The sequence below is a fragment of the Hyperolius riggenbachi genome, chromosome 7 (genome assembly GCF_040937935.1).
Source record: "Hyperolius riggenbachi isolate aHypRig1 chromosome 7, aHypRig1.pri, whole genome shotgun sequence".
Classification (NCBI taxonomy): domain Eukaryota; kingdom Metazoa; phylum Chordata; class Amphibia; order Anura; family Hyperoliidae; genus Hyperolius; species Hyperolius riggenbachi.
In genome coordinates this window covers 127,941,638-127,960,143 of record NC_090652.1, presented here as the reverse complement: position 1 = coordinate 127,960,143, position 18,506 = coordinate 127,941,638, and the positions used below count along the sequence as shown (strand labels likewise).

General features: G+C 41.7%; 1 protein-coding gene across 3 annotated transcripts in view; it reads right to left on the bottom strand.

The window, feature by feature from the left end:
* The window catches only part of KATNIP (katanin interacting protein), a 186,640-nt gene that overhangs the window by 116,749 nt on the left and 51,385 nt on the right, over positions 1-18,506 (bottom strand). For all 3 annotated transcript variants that reach the window (XM_068244638.1, XM_068244637.1, XM_068244639.1), the window contains 2 exons: positions 17,489-17,626; positions 8,677-9,649 (listed from right to left, as the gene is read on the bottom strand). In XM_068244638.1, coding sequence (XP_068100739.1) covers positions 8,677-9,649; positions 17,489-17,626 — 1,111 coding nt within the window. The remainder of the gene's footprint in view (positions 1-8,676; positions 9,650-17,488; positions 17,627-18,506) is intronic.

Genomic DNA, 18,506 nt, shown 5'->3' with positions numbered 1-18,506 from the left:
TAAAAGTAGCCTGAGCCTAGGTTCACAGTGGGACATTATTGTCCTAAGTTATAAAGTCTTATAACGCAGTTTACCGGACTGCAATGCCTTTCATTGCCTGTATGCTTCACTGTATCTACTGTATGCAATGGTAACGCAGTGTTAATGTGTGTTGCAACTTTTCTGGTGCATTGCGATGTAATTTTGCATTGCACCTTTAACGCCGCATCGCAACGCAACGTCACACTGTGAACCTAGCCTTAAGCTACATTAACACTTAACATGTAATTATTGTTTGTAGTAAAGAACAGAGGTACCAGCAGGATAAAAATTCACTAAAAACTTTAAAAATGCTCGGGAGGCAGTAGTGGACTTACATCCAAGAAGCAGACACAATAACTGTCAATATTGCAAGATATAAAAATTATATATATATATATATATATATATATATATATATATATATATATATATATATATATATATATATATATATACATACAGTGGTTTGCAAAAGTATTCGGCCCTCTTGAAGTATTCCATATTTTGTCATATTACTGCCACAAACATGAATCAATTTTATTGGAATTCCATGTGAAAGACCAATACAAAGTGGTACTGTATACACGTGAGAAGTTGAACGGAAATGGAAATCATACATGATTCCAAACATTTTTTACAAATAAATAACTGCAAAGTGGGGTGTGCGTAATTATTCAGCCCCCTTTAGTCGGAGTGCAGTCCGTTGCCCATAGACATTGCCTGATGAGTGCAAATGACTAAATAGAGTGCACCTGTGTGTAATCTAATGTCAGTACAAATACAGCTGCTCTGTGAGGGCCTCAGAGGTTTTGTAAGAGAATATTGGGAGCAACAACACCATGATAAAGTTATTGAGAAATTTAAAGCAGGCTTAAGCTACAAAAATATTTCCAAAGCCTGGAACATCCCACAGAGCACTGTTCAAGCGATCATTCCGAAATGGAAGGAACATGGCACAACTGTAAACCTACCAAGACAAGGCCGTCCACCTAAACTCACAGGCCTAACAAGGAGAGCGCTTATCAGAAATGCAGTCAAGAGGCCCATGGTGACTCTGGACGAGCTGCAGAGATCTATAGCTCAGGTGGGGGAATCTGTCCATAGGACAACTATTAGTCGTGCACTGCACAAAATTGGCCTTTATGGAAGAGTAGCAAGAAGAAAGCCATTGTTAGCAGAAAAGCATAAGAAGTCCCGTTTGCAGTTTTCCACAAGCCATGTGGGGGACACAGCAAACATGTGGAAGAAGGTGCTCTGTTCAGATGAGACCAAAATTGAACTTTTTGGCCAAAATGCAAAACGCTATGTGTGGCGGAAAACTAACACTGCACATCACTCTGAACACACCATCCCCACTGTCAAATATGGTGGTGGCAGCATCATGCTCTGGGGGTGCTTCTCTTTAGCAGGGACAGGGAAGCTGGTCAGAGTTGATGGGAAGATGGATGGAGCCAAATACAGGGCAAGAAAACCTCTTGGAGTCTGCAAAAGACTTGAGACTGGGGCGGAGGTTAACCTTCCAGCAGGACAACGACCCGAAACATAAAGCTGGCAACAATGGAATGGTTTAAAACAAAACATATCTATGTGGTAGAGTGGCCCAGACAAAGTCCAGATCTAAATCCAATTGAGAATCTGTGGCAAAATCTGAAAACTGCTGTTCACAAACGCTGTCCATCTAATCTGACTGAGCTGGAGCTGTTTTGCAAAGAAGAATGGGCAAGGATTTCAGTGTCTAGATGTGCAAAGCTGGTAGAGACATACCCTAAAAGACTGGCAGCTGTAATTGCAGCAAAAGGTGGTTCTACAAAGTATTGACTGACTAAATGTGGAAAACTTCAAGGGGGCCGAATACTTTGCAAATATATACCCACACACATAATATATATATATATATATATATATATATATATATATATATATATATATATATATATATATATATATATATATATATACATATACATATACACATACACATTATATATATGTGTATATATATCCACGCTGCCAGAATTGATTTTATTTAGACATATATACTGTATATGGTTATCATACTGCCTATATATTTGTTCCTTCCCTATGCACACCACCCTATTTTGACATAGTACCAAGTATCAACAATTCTACTGAACACGGTTTCAATCACCACCATGAACTATGTTTGAGATTAATCAACAATAATGGTTCTCACACCTGTTTGTGCCCATGTCTGCAGAGTATTAATTTTCATATTGTTGATGGCCATTTCATAGTACCTCAATTGCTGATAGCATCATGTGGCTTTCTTTGTCTCTGTCCACAGTTTATACCCCTGTTTTATTGCCTGATGAAGCAGGTTACACCTGCGAAACGCGTTGCAGCTTTTTGGGAGTACACAATAAATGTATGATCTTGCAATATTGACAGTTCTTGTGTCTGCTTCTTGGAGGTAAGTCCACCACTGCCTCCCGAGCATTTTTAAAGTTTTTTGTGAATTTGTTTCCTGCTAGAGACTCTGTTCTTTACTAAAAGTATTGTGTCCACCCCTGGTGGACACCCTTTTTCCGATCTACAGAGAGCGACTTCTTAATCTTGAATTGGGACAGATCTATTCTCCTCACCTGCATTTACAGTGGTTGCCTGGAGGGTAACCCTGGTTTGTGAGCATCTATTGTCACGTTTTACTATACATCCTTATTCCAGTGCATACTACACTATAGTTGGCTCTTGGTGTTCCTTCATATGTAATTATTGTTGCCCATCGGGGATTGGAAAACAATCCCTTTGCAAAAACAGGACCAATCCGGTAAAAACTCACCTCTAGCTTTGCGGCTAGTGATGCGTTCTGTTGACAACGAACGATCCACAACGGAGCGGCTTCCCTCCTTACAAGGGGTGCAAAAATAACTTTGCAATTGGGCATGTTCGGGCGTCGTTACAGGGAACCTAAACTGAGAGTGATTTGGATGTTTCCTTTTAAACAATACCAGTTGCCTGGCAGTCCTGCTTATCTCTTTGGCTGCAGTAGTGGTTGAATCACACACCTGAAACAAGCACGCATCTAATCCAGTCTGACTTCAGTCAGAGAACCTGATCTGCATATGCTTGTTCAGGGGCTGTGGCTAAAAGTATTAGAGGCACAGGATCAGCAGGGAAGTCAGGCAACTGGTATTATTTTAAAAGGAAAAATCCATATCCTTCTCAGTTTAGGTTCCCTTAAAGGAACCAAAATGTTAGGTCCTTAAAGGACTACTGTAGGGGGTAGGGGGAAAAAAAGAGTTGTACTTACCTGGGGCTTCTAATGGTCCCCGCAGACATCCTGCACCTGCACAGCCACACACCGATGCTCCTGTCCCCGCCTCTGGTTCACTTCCCGGAAAACCACAGGGCCTGCGCTGCCATGTCCTCACTCCCGCTAACGTCACCAAGAGCATACTGCGCAGGTGCAGACCGTACTGGGCTTGCGCAATACACTCCTGGTGATGTCAGCGGGAGCGGACACACAGGTGCAGTGGTTTTCCGACTTTAAAGTTGGAAATTCCAGAAGGGGACCGGAGCATTGGTGAGTGGCTGCGTGGGCACAGGACGTCTACGGGGGACCATTAGAAGCCCCAGGTGAGTTCAACTTTTTCCCCCTACAGTACTCTTTTAACCATTTAAGGACCGCAGTGATTGAGATCTACGCCCTGTTTTGGGGGGCTCCTGGCCGGCAGGGCGTAGATCTCAATCACTGTCCGCATCGCGCATCCGCCGTTTCCACCGCTCCCCGCCGATCGCGCCGCTCAAACCCGACGATTCTCGCCGCATCTCACAGGCTCTGCCTGTCTCTATGGCGGCAGAGTCATGTGAGCTGGTCAGGAGCAGATTTCATTGGCTCCTGGCCCTGTCTTTCATTATAAGCCGTTCCCATTGGCTTACATTGAAAAACAGGGTCAGGAGACAATGAAAGCGGCTCCTGACCGGCTCACATGACTCTGCCGTCATAGAGACAGGCAGAGCCTATGTCCTGGGGGTCTCAGCGAGCGGCGATGATGGCGGTTGCGGCAGGTACGTGCAGCGATTCGTCGGGATTCCGTCGTGATTGGACCAGCGGTCTCGTCTTTAAGTGCCCAGAGACCGCTGGTCCTTAAATGGTTAAGCGAAGATGGTCGAAGCAGTGGCAATCGATCGTCAGCTGTTTCAGCTGACTTTCACCTGATGTTTATTTTAAAGCAGTTATGAAAAAAAGCAGCGTAAGACTTCTCACTAGAGATGATCAATGACATGCGAATAATGCAGATTTGATATAGATTATGCAAAATATTGATGCACATGTGCTTGGAAATGGACTGAATGAAACCAACCTTGGCTTCATTTAATAGGTCAATGTTTAAGCTGCATACATTTGCAAAAAAATGAAAAATAAATGTATAATCCTGAATCGAAATGATATCAATCTAATTGAACAACCTTACTTCTCACAGATCTCCCTGCTTAAAGAAAACCTGAACTGAACATTAAAAGTCAAAATAAACATACACAAGTCATACTTACCTCCTGTGTAGTCTACTACTCAATCTATTTTTCCTCTCCTGCATCCTGTTTGTCCACTGTGATCAAGGGAATTCTCCGTCCTCCATTTTGAAAATGGCTATTACCCCATAACAGCTTCCTGGTCAGCACACTGTTAAACTGTAACATGGCCCACTTGAGCCATAGGGAAACATGGACACATCAGTTCTCCTCTCAGCTGTAACTGACAGCAACTGATATATAACTGACAGCAACTGATATATTTCAGTTCTGACAAAATATTGTCAGAACTGGAAGGGATCACTGTAAGAAGAAAATGGTGAGCTACTGAGAGGAACTGATGGCAAGGTAACTATGTAATGTTCATTTGAAGTTACTTCATGTGTTTAATTTAAATAATTTTACTCAGTACAGGTTCTCTTTAAGCCTGAGCCATATAAGATTTTCACTGGCACATCATACTGCACTGTACAAGGAAAATAAATATGAATGGAGAAGTCACATGTATTTTATTTTGGGAGGTGTGAAGCAATACAAATCCCTCTGAACCACATCCTTTGTGAAGAGACTCAAAATTGAAACAGGGGGAGAAATAAATTATACAAATGTGCAGCTCTTTGAAGCTCTGGAAAGTACCTAACGTTAATCTTGAAATAAATGTCTGTGCATTTGGGGGAATCATTAGATCTGCTTACACAGGCTATAAATAATTGCTCAATTTAACCATTTAACGGTGTTGTAACGTATTAAAACGTCATGCATTACCCTGTTAATGGCAACATGACGTTTTAATACGTCGCGCGTACCCGCTGCTGCTCCGCACGTGTGCGTGCCACAACCGCCGCCGTTTTCGCCGGGTTTCCGCATTGAGCGATTGGGGAAGTGTACCGAGCGGTCCTCTACCCAATCGCAATGCCTGGAGTGAATGGACGTGACCGCGAACAGCGGCCGCATCCATTCATAAAACAGGAAGCAGTCACAAAGTATTTAAATGTACAAAAAAAAAAAAGCGAACATTTCCTATATCGGGAAAATGCGCACCAGTCCCATCTTGTGGCCAAAAAGTAAATTTACACCTACAGACACATACATACTTAACCAACACTAATAAAATAAATAACTCATGACCAAAGTCCATACTAAACCCCCCCCCCCCCCAAATTAAAAAACAAAATAGAAACAAAAAAAACCCTCAAAAATAAATAGCTGCCTTAGGGGCTCAGCTTTTTAATCTATATTTCATGATGGGAAATTACTTTTACTTTACATAGGGGCTTGTAATTGTGGACCAGACAAAAGACAAACAAAACAGAAAAATAACACCTATATTTCAAAATAATATATTGTCGCCATACATTGTGATAGGGACATAATTTAAACGGTTTAATAATCGTGACAACTGGGCAAATAAAATGTGTCTGTTTTATGCACAGGAGAACGTTTAATTTTAAAACTATAGAGGCCGAAAACTGAGAAATAATGATTTTTTTCCATTAGTGTGAGTGTTTAGTGCAACTGCAATACCTTGAGTACTGCACAGAAGTACGTTCCTTCCGTTGGCCTAGACTCTCCCGGGGGAGGAGCTAGGCTGAGAGTAGGAAGGACAGAGTGTGAGTGACACCAGAGAGAGGGTGTCACTAACAGGTCTGGGAACTGCCTCTAACAGTAAGGCCAGTTCGCGAGGTCGGGCAAGCCAGGTCGTTAACACACAGACAGATAAGGTACAGATTCAGGAGACAGATACGGAATCCGATGAACAGGCAGAGTTTGGCAACGGAGTAACAGAATAGCAAGGTACAGAATCAGGAGGCAAATACAGAGTCCAGGAACGAGCAGAGTTTGGCAACAGGATATCAGAAATAGCAAGGTACAGGATCAGAGTTCAGAGGAATAGTCAGGCAGGCAGAAGGTCATAACAAATAATACAATTCAATATTCCTAATGCTAAGGTGTGAGCTCCTTGATGTCAACACCTTTGGAAACTACGGTATGCTAGAACACAGAAACAGACAAGGCCTGAGTGCTACCACGTAGTGATCGCAACGACAGACACCAGAGAAATGACCAGCACCCAGTATATATACTGTAGCGCTCTCCAGCGACACCCTTAAAGCGAATCTTAAGTCAACTAAAAAAAATGAGATTTACTCACCTGGGGCTTCCCTCAGCTCCCAGCAGCTGATCGGTGCCCTCGCAGCTCCGCTCCGATGTCCCAGGACCCGCCGGCGAACACTTCCGGTTTGGCCGTCACCGGCCGACAGGCATGGGAACGCGAGTGATTGTTCGCCTTTCCAGCCTGTATATCGCCCCCTATGCTGCTATTGCGGCCAGGAGGTCGCAATAGCAGCATAGGGGGCGATATACAGGCTGGGAACGCAAATAATCACTCGCGTTCCCATGCCTGTCGGCCGGTGACGGCAAAACCGGAAGTGCTCGCCGGCGGGTCCTGGGACATTGGAGCGGAGCTGCGAGGGCACCGATCAGCTGCTGGGGGCTGAGGGAAGCCCCAGGTGAGTAAATCTCATTTTTTTTGTTGACTTAAGGTTCGCTTTAAGTGCTGGACCATTGAAAAGTGGTGGAAATGCCAGCTGACCAGCTGACCTTCTTCTGGCTGTCATATAAACTCTGCCTCTCAGTGCGCGCGCGCGTCATTCTGAACCTGTGTGGACTATCAGTCCCAGCCACACCAGTCACGCTTTGCAATGTCTCTGCTGGCCTGCACGCGGGGTGAGACGCACCGCTATCTGCACATGCGGTGGTCTCCCCGCGCCTGGTCAGACTGTCAGTAGCAGGCCTGTTTCTCCGCGTTCCGCTATGCCAGCCGCGGAAACAGCCGCCTCATCCTGCGTCGGCTTTTCCGCGTTTCTTCACACCTTGGGGGTGAACTGGTTAAAGGTGGCCACTAACGGTCCAATTTCTAGCTAAAAATCTTTCAGTGATCAGATAATTCTGATCGGATTGGTTGTAAATAATCTCTGTTTAGGGGCACAATTGATTACGAACGATTATAAAAACGATCGTCTGATTGGATTTTTGTGGAACCAAAATCTGGATTTTCTTGTTTGATAGATAGGAAGTAAAGATTGATTTGGTGATAGTGTAGTTAACGATGCATTACAATATTTCACTTCCGGTCAGAATTATTTGATCGCTCTAATAATTTTTCACTACAAATTGGATCATTAGTGGCCACCTTTAACAAAATGGAACTATGACCTTCCCCTTGCATCTCTTGCACAGGACAGAAGAAAAACATACAAAAATGTACCCTGTATCCATTTAGAGATTTTAGCCTTTTTAATTCCCCCTTATTTGTGTCTAATCACAATTTGATCACTCCCCTGTGTCACATGACTGCCACGGCAGATAAGCTCATTTACAAGCACAGGCTGTTAACACTATGGGCCTGATTCACAAAGCGGTGCTAACAGTTAGCACGCTGGTGAAAAGCCCTTTATCACGCCTAAACTCAGTTTAGGCATGATAAGTTTAGGTGTGATAAGTTTAGGTGTGATAAGTTTAGGTGTGATAAGTTTAGGCGTGATAAGTTTAAGCACCAACTGCGTTAGCAGCGTAGTGCACAGCTGATCAAAAGTTTTGCGCTAGCAAAGTCTGGTGAACTTCACATAGAGTTTAATGGCGCTGCTTTGCGTGCGGGACTTTGCACGCTATCTACACTTATCTAAACTTAGCATGCCTAAACTTATCACACCTCAACTTATTATGCCTAAACTGGCTTTTCACCAGCGTGGTGCAATGGTTATCACGCCTAAAGTCTCTAACTGGGTTAGCACCGCTTTGTGAATCGAGCCCTATGTCTGTTTCCATGAATCAGGAAGTAGAAACAGTGCAGATTTATTTTACGATTTGTATCAGCTGTAACAAGCCAACATTTTTTGTTTAAAGGTTATTATGCTGTTGCGTATCTTTTAGAGCAAAGAGGAACTTCTGAGTTCAGGTCCGCTTTAGCAGACCAATATCTAGAGGTCTGGTGGTCACTTAGGCTGCATTGACAAGTAGCTGAGGGTGGAGTATAGCACAGACTGGATCGAAAGTGAGATTTGAGTATTATCATAGGCAGTTGCTTTGGGCATTTTCTTTGTCAAGGTTTGCTTTAATGACATGACAGCATATTATCATAAATATCAAAATCAAACTTACCTGTCAATGGCAAGTTCAGATCTCTACATTTTTCACTGTCCAGGGGCTTATCTTTGAAATTTGTAGTTTTTCTTCTGTCACTAACTGGACGTTCAGGATCATAAAAAGACCTGGAGCTCAAGTTTTCTGAATGACCATACACTTTACCAGACAACGCAGATGAAAGGTTTACTCTGCTTTCACTTCTGCCTAAATGCATCGATTGTGCACTTGGGCTTTTGGGAAAATCATCTGTGAGCTCCTCACTAAGTAAGTTCTTTTCATTTTGGCAAGTATCTTTTGCAACAGACTGACCGGCAGTGATACCGAGATGCTTCAAAGAACCTCGACCAAGGGAATTTTGTTGTAGTTTGCATGAAGACAGCCAGTGTGGAGTCTTATCTCCCAGTTCATCTAACTTTCTTCCTGTGAGTCTTTCCAACTGTTCTTTTATGGTTAAATCATCATAATCTGATGGGGAGTGAGAAAGTTCTGCAGATGTGTGGTATTTTGAATTAGTGGTTCGCAATGATGGCTCAGTCACTGTATAAGATTCATTAACACGTCTATGCTCTTCTCTACATGCCCTCAGTTTTCTACCTGCAAAATCCTCAGCCACACAATCTTCTTCATCCATTTTTATAACAGATTTGTTTAGTCTCGTTGTTTGTAAATCACTCAAATTAAAATCTATGGATGTATGCTCTCTCCATGTTGGAGGACTTTCTAACGAAGAGGCTTGAAGTGATGTGTTGAACCTTGCAGATGGTGACGAAAGTGGCAAATAGGGCTGATCACTGGCTTTGCTGTTGGTTTCATGATCTGTAGGAGGACTCGGTGGAGGCAGAGAGGCAGATTTAAGTTGTCCGGTTAATAAGTCAATAGTATTACTATAGTCAAACACTTGGTTCCCACATCCTTTCTCTAAGCAGCCTTCAAACACCAAAGTTTCATTTTTATATATCCTTACATGTTTAGCGCCAATGTCCAGGTACTAAAAACAACCAAATATTCAGAGTTACACATTATTATACAAGGTTTCATTCACTGTATAGCAAAATAGCATATGTGGAATGACAACTTTATTAGCATGTTTGTCATTAAAACCATGAACAACTTTCACACAAAACTTTTTTTGCAGTTTTTGTTATTGTAGGGTAGCATCATAACCACTATCAAGTATTTTTATTTTGTTCCCTACAGCACAAATCAGGGCTGTGGAGGCGGTACAAAATCCAACACCAACTCCAGGTACCCAAAATTGCTCCCACTCCTCGAATCCGACACCACAGTCTGTGCATGGCTATAGAGTGGGCGACAATATCATCCGTCTCCAACGTTTATGAAACCACCAAACTCCGACTCCAGGTACAGAAACATTACTCCAACTCTGACTGCTCCTCCACAGCCCTGGAAATGTTTGTCATACTTTATCACTTACTGCCCTGCTGTCGCTTCTACAGAGAAGGGGTTACCTCACCTTCTGTCCTACAGACTGTTGTCACACTGCAATACATCAATAAACCCTGTCACTCTTCAATACCCAACTCCAACATTTTCACTGAAGTTCTAGTTAGAGAGCAATGTAAGGACTCTGATGTATTTTTTACATTAGTTACTCCACTGACAATATTTGTATCCTGTCCACAGCTATGAAAATGCCAAGTAAGGGGATTTTCCCTACTTTTGTTGCATTCTTTAGAAAATAAAGAACTAAGATGGCTGCAGCAATAGATGGAGACTCTTTTAATAGATGTAGGGCAGCCAGAGCTGAAATTTAACAGGATATGGCAGCATTCATTCAGGCAGAGGAGCACCTGATGAAGTGGTCACATGGACCACGCCACGAGTGGAGCATTCTTGTGCCTCCCTCTGCCTGAATGAATGCTGCCATAGCCTGTTAAACTGGTGGAACACTGGGCTGGTATAGTATGCCATACCATTGGTATTCCCCTGTTTACAACTGTATGCCTACTTCAATATGTTAATAAAGTGATAAGTGAGCAAGTTATTTGTGCTGATCTGACTACGAGTATATGCCTTACACTGTTTTGGGTTGTCCCCCATTTCCTCTTTTTTGAGCACTTGCACTTTATTATTACCAGGCATCCATTACCACTGTTTGACCCGGGTCTCCACTTTATACTTGGGGATTATTCTGAACCCCATGTTAAGTGTATTTGCAGCTCAGGGAATAACTTTTTGTTCAGAGGTGAGGTGTTGTTAAAGGGGCACTATGGCGAAAAACTGTAAAATTTTAAATATGTGCAAACATATACAAATAAGTACATTTTTTCCAGAGTAAAATGAGCCATAAATTACTTTTCTCCTATGTTGCTGTAACTAACGGTAGGTAGTAGAAATCTGACAAAAGTGACAGGTTTTGGACTAGTCAATCTCTTCATAGGGGATTCTCGGGGATTTATTTTCTAAAGCACTTAGTGAATGGCAGTTGCTCTGTCCAACTGCCAAAAAATTGGGTAGCGAGCAGGGAAGCTGGCCAGCATCATTGTTTAAAACCTTCTTAGGGAATATCTTTGTAAACAATAAAAGCCTTGCTGAGAATCCCCTATGAAGAGATGGACTAGTCCAAAACCAGTCGCTTTTGTCAGATTTATACTACCTACTGTAAGTGACAGCAACATAGGAGAAAAAAATTTTATGGCTCCTTTGACTCTGGGAAAACGTACTTCTTATTTGTCTATGTTTGCAAATATTTTAAATTTTACAATTATTCGCCATAGTGCTCCTTTAATTATGACATTATCATGTGTCTTATAAGGTTTTTCCAGTTATTTATACCTCTTTTTAAATGTTTTTATGGTCTCCCATTGTTCAATAAAGCTTATACCTTTATACATCCTTTCCTCTTTTGTTATATGACTTCATTATCCTGTATTTTGCACTCCATTTGCACATGGGTGTGCATATGCCTTCACTTATATAACTGAAGCACAAAAATAATACCTCCTCTAAAGGTCATCATGCTGGAAAGTCCCTCCAATACTGACCCACTGTCTCTCCTAACTTTAGCAAACCTGTCGCGTAAAATTTTTTAAGATATAATGAACTGTATGTGTAGTACAGATAAGGAATAGAACATTAGTAGCAAAGAAAAGAGTCTCATATTTTTATTTTCTGTTATATAGCTTTTCTTAATAACATTTGAATAACATTGCATCATTATGTCACAGTTGCAGTTTTAAAACCACACTCTGGGCTTGATTCATAAACGAGCTCAGCTTCAGAAGCACTCATCAAAAACAATTAGCGGCCGCTATGCACGCTACACTCGCTCCTTGCAGCGTAGCGTGCCTTACTTATCAACGCGCATTACTTACATAGCAATGTGCCTTGCTTTAAATACCGGCCGCTGCTGTGAAGTATTGCAACCCTGATACTTCACTAGCGTGGCTGCAACTATGTTAACTAACATTGTAGCGGCCGCGCTAGTGAAGTATCACGGTCGCGAAACTTCACAGCAGCGGATGGTATTTAAAGGAACGCGTGTGCTATGTTTGGCACACTATACTGCAAGGAGCGAGCATAGCATGCATAGCGGCTGCTAATTGTTTTTAATGAGTGCTGCTGACACAGCGGTTGTTAATGAATCAAGCCCTCTGTCTTTTAAACCATAAAACAAAGCAGAAATAATGACTTTGAACTTTCCTACAGTGAAACCTCATCTCAAGTTGTTTCTTTGCTGTGGGTCGAAAAGCTCAGAGAAGCTCTTATGCATAGATAACATCTGAAGTTTTTTAACTTTTCCTGTACTGGAAAACAATATGAGACTAATTTGCTACTAATGCTCTATTTCTTAGTTGTACTACACATACAATTAATTATATCATAAGTTTATTTTTCTTCAGGTTTGCTTTAAGCCATACTTTTGATCTTCACTGTATGCGTTTCTTATTACTAAAATGTTTATTCTCTTTTTGTGCAAAAGTCTAATCACCTCTCTTCTGAATGACATTTAGCAGATGACAAGAACAGATAGCCAGCATTTAATGACACCGGTCTCTGCAGCTCTACTTTATAGACCCTTATACTAACAGCATTAAGACCCCATTGTTGTATAGTCGCACTCCTCACACATTATCTTAGCTAAATTGATGAAATTCTTATCTGCATAAATTGCTTTTCTTCTTTTTTTATACACAGGAAAGAAAGGTATTTTGAGCTTGGGAAAGAGAGAAAGGTTACAAAATATTTCCATAAACCTGTAAAAAGGTATGTAGACGTTGATATTATAACTATATTACGTTTCTGCTTACTTATAATATACTGTAAAAGAATAATACAAGCCTGTCCAAACATAGCTTATTGTATGGGAACAGTCTGCAGGAGAGATGTCAAATGTTATAATAATGTTATAATAATCTTACATTGCTGTCATGATGTTACCTTAGGTTACTTTGCTAATACCTCTCCACGGCTCTCATCTATACAAATTGGAAGAATGTAAATGTGTTTCCATGGCAGCCATTCATGTCCCAGACATCACTGTTTTAACACCAGACTGACAGCTTTGAACAAAGTCGTTATTTTACCTTCCTATATTACGTATCTGCAGATTAGCCACTCTACGTCTCATGAAATATGCCAATCAATGCAAGTATAAAAATGTCTGCAATATTGACTATGCGTACAGTTTAACATGTTAGAGAATATGAAACTATGTTAAATTAATGTACAGAAAATCTCACTGATTAAATCAAACCTGATTCAAAAATAAATTAATTGAATGTGTAGTACAGCTAGGAAATACAACATTAGTAGCAAATTAGTAGCAAAGAAGTTTTTTTGAAGTACAGGAAGTGTTAAGAAACTTCAGCGGTTATTTATGCAAAGGAGCATCTCGGAGCTCTTCGACCCAACTTGAATTAAAGGGGAACTTCAGCCTAAAAAAACATCCTGTTATCAAGTTACATTAGTTATGTTAATTGGAATAGATGGGTAATATAATTTCTTACCCACCCTGTTTTAGAAGAACAGGCAAATGTTTGTGATTCATGGGGGCTGCCATCTTTGTCATAGGGGCAGCCATCTTTTTGGTTGAAAGGAGGAGACAAGGAGCAGGAGACACAGTTTCAACTATCTTGTGTCCTGATTATCCCTCCCAGCTGCACACGCTAGGCTTCAAATGTCAAATTCAAAATGTAAAAAAAAAAAAAAAAAAATTGCACATCCCGGGTGTCTCTCATGAAGCCAAACAGGCAAAGAGCCCAGAATTGCATTAAATCAAATTAAATTCAGAATGAAGAGGAAAGACACATGTCAATAATAATATGCTTGGTGCCATATTTTAAATGCACAGAAAATATGCACAAACATGTATGTGCACATACATGTGCACCAAAGCACCAAATTTACGTGTGCACATACGTGTGCACCAAATTTACAAAAGGCCAAAAAAAGGAAAAATCCGCCACATCTAGTGAAAAGACATCAGGCAAAAGGCAAGGTCGGCAAAGGGCCCGGCAAAAATGAGGGGAGACAAGGTGGAAAAAGGAAAGAAATGCGGAGCAGCAGGGTGAACCCAGGAACTAGCCTGGCAGAAATACTCGATAGTTAATGCTGTCATTCAAACCTCTAGGTTCTGTTGCTTTTAGCTCAAAAATCCATTTAGACTCCAGCTGGAGAAGCTTTCTATCAATATCGCCACCCCTGGGATGTAAGTGTACCCGATTCTGGGCTCTTTGCCTGTTTGGCTTCATGAGAGACACCCGGGATGGTTTATGGCTTTATTTCCACCTTACACGCCCTTTGGCACCATTGATGCCAAAATAGCGCTGCCATGCCACCCTGCGGGATCTCTCGTGAATGGGACCCATATTTATATGTTAGCATTTGTGTATTTTTTGAGGTCACACCACTTTGGACTCTGTTTTGGTCCTTAGGGATGTGCCCATTTTCTTAGTAATATTAATGTGTTAGTCTTTTTTCTTTGTTATTGTTTTTGTTAGCCAGTTTGTTTTGTCTTTTTAGACAAATAAAGCTACATATATCCCCGGATTGCTGCCAGGAGCTGATGCCCGCCCCTCCTCTTACTTCCGCCCGCCTTTGGGCTGTGCCAGGCGTCCCGCTATTCAGCCTCACAGGGATGCGACTAGTCGCTTCCTGGTTGAGGCACGCATGAGCGCATTTGCGCTCCAGCGGGTTGCCGCCCACACGCTCTACGGACGCTTGGTCCGATGTGGGCGTGAAGGGGGCGGGGCGTGCGCGGCGGCGGCGGCTTTCAAAAACGCCATTCTGGCGTTCAGAGGTGATGTTTCTTCTGCTGCCTGCCTTTGAAAAGGCCGCTAGTGCGGCGAAACATGTAAGGCGTTTGGGCAGCCATATCTCCTGGGCACACACAAGCTAGCCACTCCATATCCACGCTTCAGCATTTTCTTGGATCCACTTCGTGCACTACAGGATGGTAACTATGAAGCTTTGCACGGCTGGCTTGTCACCTGCTGCTTGCTAATATTCAACTGCCGGCATTAACTCCTTTGAGCTCTGGCTTGCTACATTGTGCCTCTATCATCTGTGCATAAGGCTTTGTATCCCTGCGATTGGGGGATTGCTAGAATTTACCTATGTCAGCATACAGGAACAGTCTGTGGCTTATCTATTTCTCTGCCATACGCCTTTGATCCTGGATCTATGGACCTGTACTTTCATGCTGGATTGCTCCATGGGTACTTTTCTTTGATTGTTACATGTCACAGCATATGAATAAAAATACACCCCTTTATGATGTGGGTGCTTGGCATGTGTCTAACAACCAGCGTCACTGTGATGTGACGGGATCTTCTGAGGCTTAGCTTCTTTCTTACAAGTGGATTCATATCAGCCATTTTTTGTACATTCATTTATCATCTGTGGTTTTTTCACTTGGAGTGGAACTCTTTTTTCTTGCTAGGTATTGTGAGGACTGCAGCCTCACTATTCCTTGTGTTGCCCAGGGGGATCATTCACTGTTTTTAAGGGGGTTTCTAATTATATATATGTATTTATTTGTATGTTAATACCAAAATAATAAAGATTGTTTTGTATTTTCTTATGCACCCAAGAGCCAATTCTCTTCCTTTATTAGCTTATATATTTACTTGTTGGCATGATGCATAAGAGAATAATTATTAAGATCATATTTTTCCTTATAACCAATTCCTATCTCATTTGACCACATTCCACATACAATAGAGTTATTACAATTAATCAATTTTATAGTTTAAAGGGATACTGTATGGGGGTCGGGGGAAAATGAGCTGAACTTACCCGGGGCTTCTAATGGTCCCCCGCAGACATCCTGTGTTGGCGCAGCTGCTCACCGATGCTCTGGCCCCGCCTCCAGTTCACTTCTGGAATTTCTGACTTTAAAGTCAGAAAACCACTGCGCCTGCGTTGCCGTACCCTCAATCCCGCTGATGTCATCAAGAGCGCACAGCGCAGGCCCAGTATGGTCTGTGTCTGCGCAGTACACTCCTGGTGACATCAGCGGGAGCGAGGACACGGCAACGCAGGCGCAGTGGTTTTCTGACTTTAAAGTCAGAAATTCCAGAAGTGAACCGGAGGCGGGGCCGGAGCATTGGGAAATGGCTGCGCCAACACAGGATGTCTGCGGGGGACCATTAGAAGCCCCGGGTAAGTTCAGCTCATTTTCCCCCGACCCCCTACAGTATCCCTTTAAAATACAGAGTGACTTTTGTAAGCAGGGTGGCCTCTTGAGCACGTCCTTAGTGGCTGCAGCTCTTGAGCGCTTTGAGTCCATCAGGAGAAAATTCAGAAAGTTCAGATTATTATATTATTATTTACAAAAAGTACCTATTGGTAAAGGCTAGCGCTCCACAGCACAGGTATTGAAAGATAAATGCAACAAGGAAGTGAGGATAGCAGGGACTGTGAGTGTGCAGCGGGATCCGACCGTGGCGGTGGCTGGCACCAACAGATAAGCACTGACTATCTTCTATCTGGTACGCATGTTTTTATGCAATTGTTGGCAATAAATGGTGAAGGTTTTATGCTATGCGAGTCCCGCTTTTGTATTTTTAAAAGGCTGATTTTAAAGTGCTGTGCTCAGATTGGAGGGCTGATACTCAGAGATACAAGAAGGGATCCGGTGAGTGTGACCCACTATATCCCCCCCAAGCCTAGTATTTATGGTGGAGGTCTCTCACGTCAGTCCCTTTTGTCTGGAGTGAATCACTGGGTGGTTGAGATATACAGTACTGTGCTATACAAAGTTTATTTTACAGGGTGATCTTATATCTTTTACTTAGAGGCAAGCAGGATATGAGGATTCTGATCGCGGCTTCTTTCTGGATCTGGATTATATTATTATTATACTGCAAATATGACAGAATGAAGGAATGTTATTACAAAAAAAAGCAATACAAGTGAAAATAGATATACGAAACCCCTTATCTGTACTACACATACAATTCATTATATCATACTTTTTGTTTTCGCCTCAGTGTCACTTTAAAACAGATTTAACTTTTTGAAAATGCTAATATTTTATGTATTTTGTCTCAAACACACAGGAAATTGTTGAATGCATGGCAGGAAATAATCTAGCTGAATGTGAGACAATTCTGTGTATTCTAATGTTAACATGTTACATTGTTATCAAATTCTGAAAAATGATCCTTTCTTTGCCACGTTTCAGTAAAAAAGAATCATAATTACTTACCTTGTGCTTTAAGCCTTGCAGGTTTTCAAAACACGACACAAAATATTTCACAGAGCGTAGTTATTTCTACTTGTGTTCAGCAAATGATGAGTGTGATTTAATGCATGAGGAGAATGTAGGTCAGCAATACCATTATAAGCTGTAGCTACTTACACTGAGCGTCCTGTTATAATTCCAAATCTTCATCTTGCATATGTCAAGATCACACGATTCAGAAGGATTTCGGATAATAAAGTAAAGCTGCACGGATGGGTGGAAAGGGCACATCCACATAAAACGCTCCTTTGTAGTCTGCAGGGAACAGTTAGAAGTTCTTTTTACTTGAGGGGAGTTCTTTGCTTTATATACATGGGTAAACAGGTGAACAAATGTGAGGCACAAACCAAAATGTGACAGCTTGAATGAATGATGGATGGGTACGGGGAGTTTAAAATTCATTGCAACATGAAAAGATCATACTTGAATAAATATCTCTAGCACTCCCTTAGATCCTTAGCATATATCGGGTGATATGTCCAGGGCACATTAACACATGAAGCGTTTAGGATCTAACATGCCTTTCATGTTATTATGCAGCATGGCTGAAAAGGGGAAGTACATTGCTGAGGAGAAAAAGGATTGCTCACTAGGCCTCTGGGCTGGAACATTTCTCTTACTGAGCAAAACCTGATATGCTTATAATGTGGTCGCGCTCACAAGTAGTGATGAGCCAGAGCATGTTTTTATTATTATTATTGATTTATAAAGCATCAAAATATTCTGTGGTTTTTATGAAGAAGATCATTTTTCGCAAATTATTATATATTTTTATAAAAATGAAATTAATTTCTATATTTATTTTATGATACAGACTAACCAGCAAGCTTATGGTGAATCAGAACTCATTAGAATGTGTAAGGGGCTACAATGGTCCTAAAAGCCCCCTTACTAAAATGCTATGGAAAACAAAAGTTTGCTTTCTTAAAACAGAAGGTTGGAGTGAGCTCTTAGATGTCTCCCAGTGCATCACTGCTGAATATATGCAAATTAACCATTATTACCCTTAGAAGCTAAACACACCTCCAGAACAGCTGGAATGCAATGATGTGTCAGCTTGTTAATTTGTACAGAGCCATAATAATCCAACATGCATACAGACTTGGATTGGTTGATCCTCATCAGTGCATGGCAT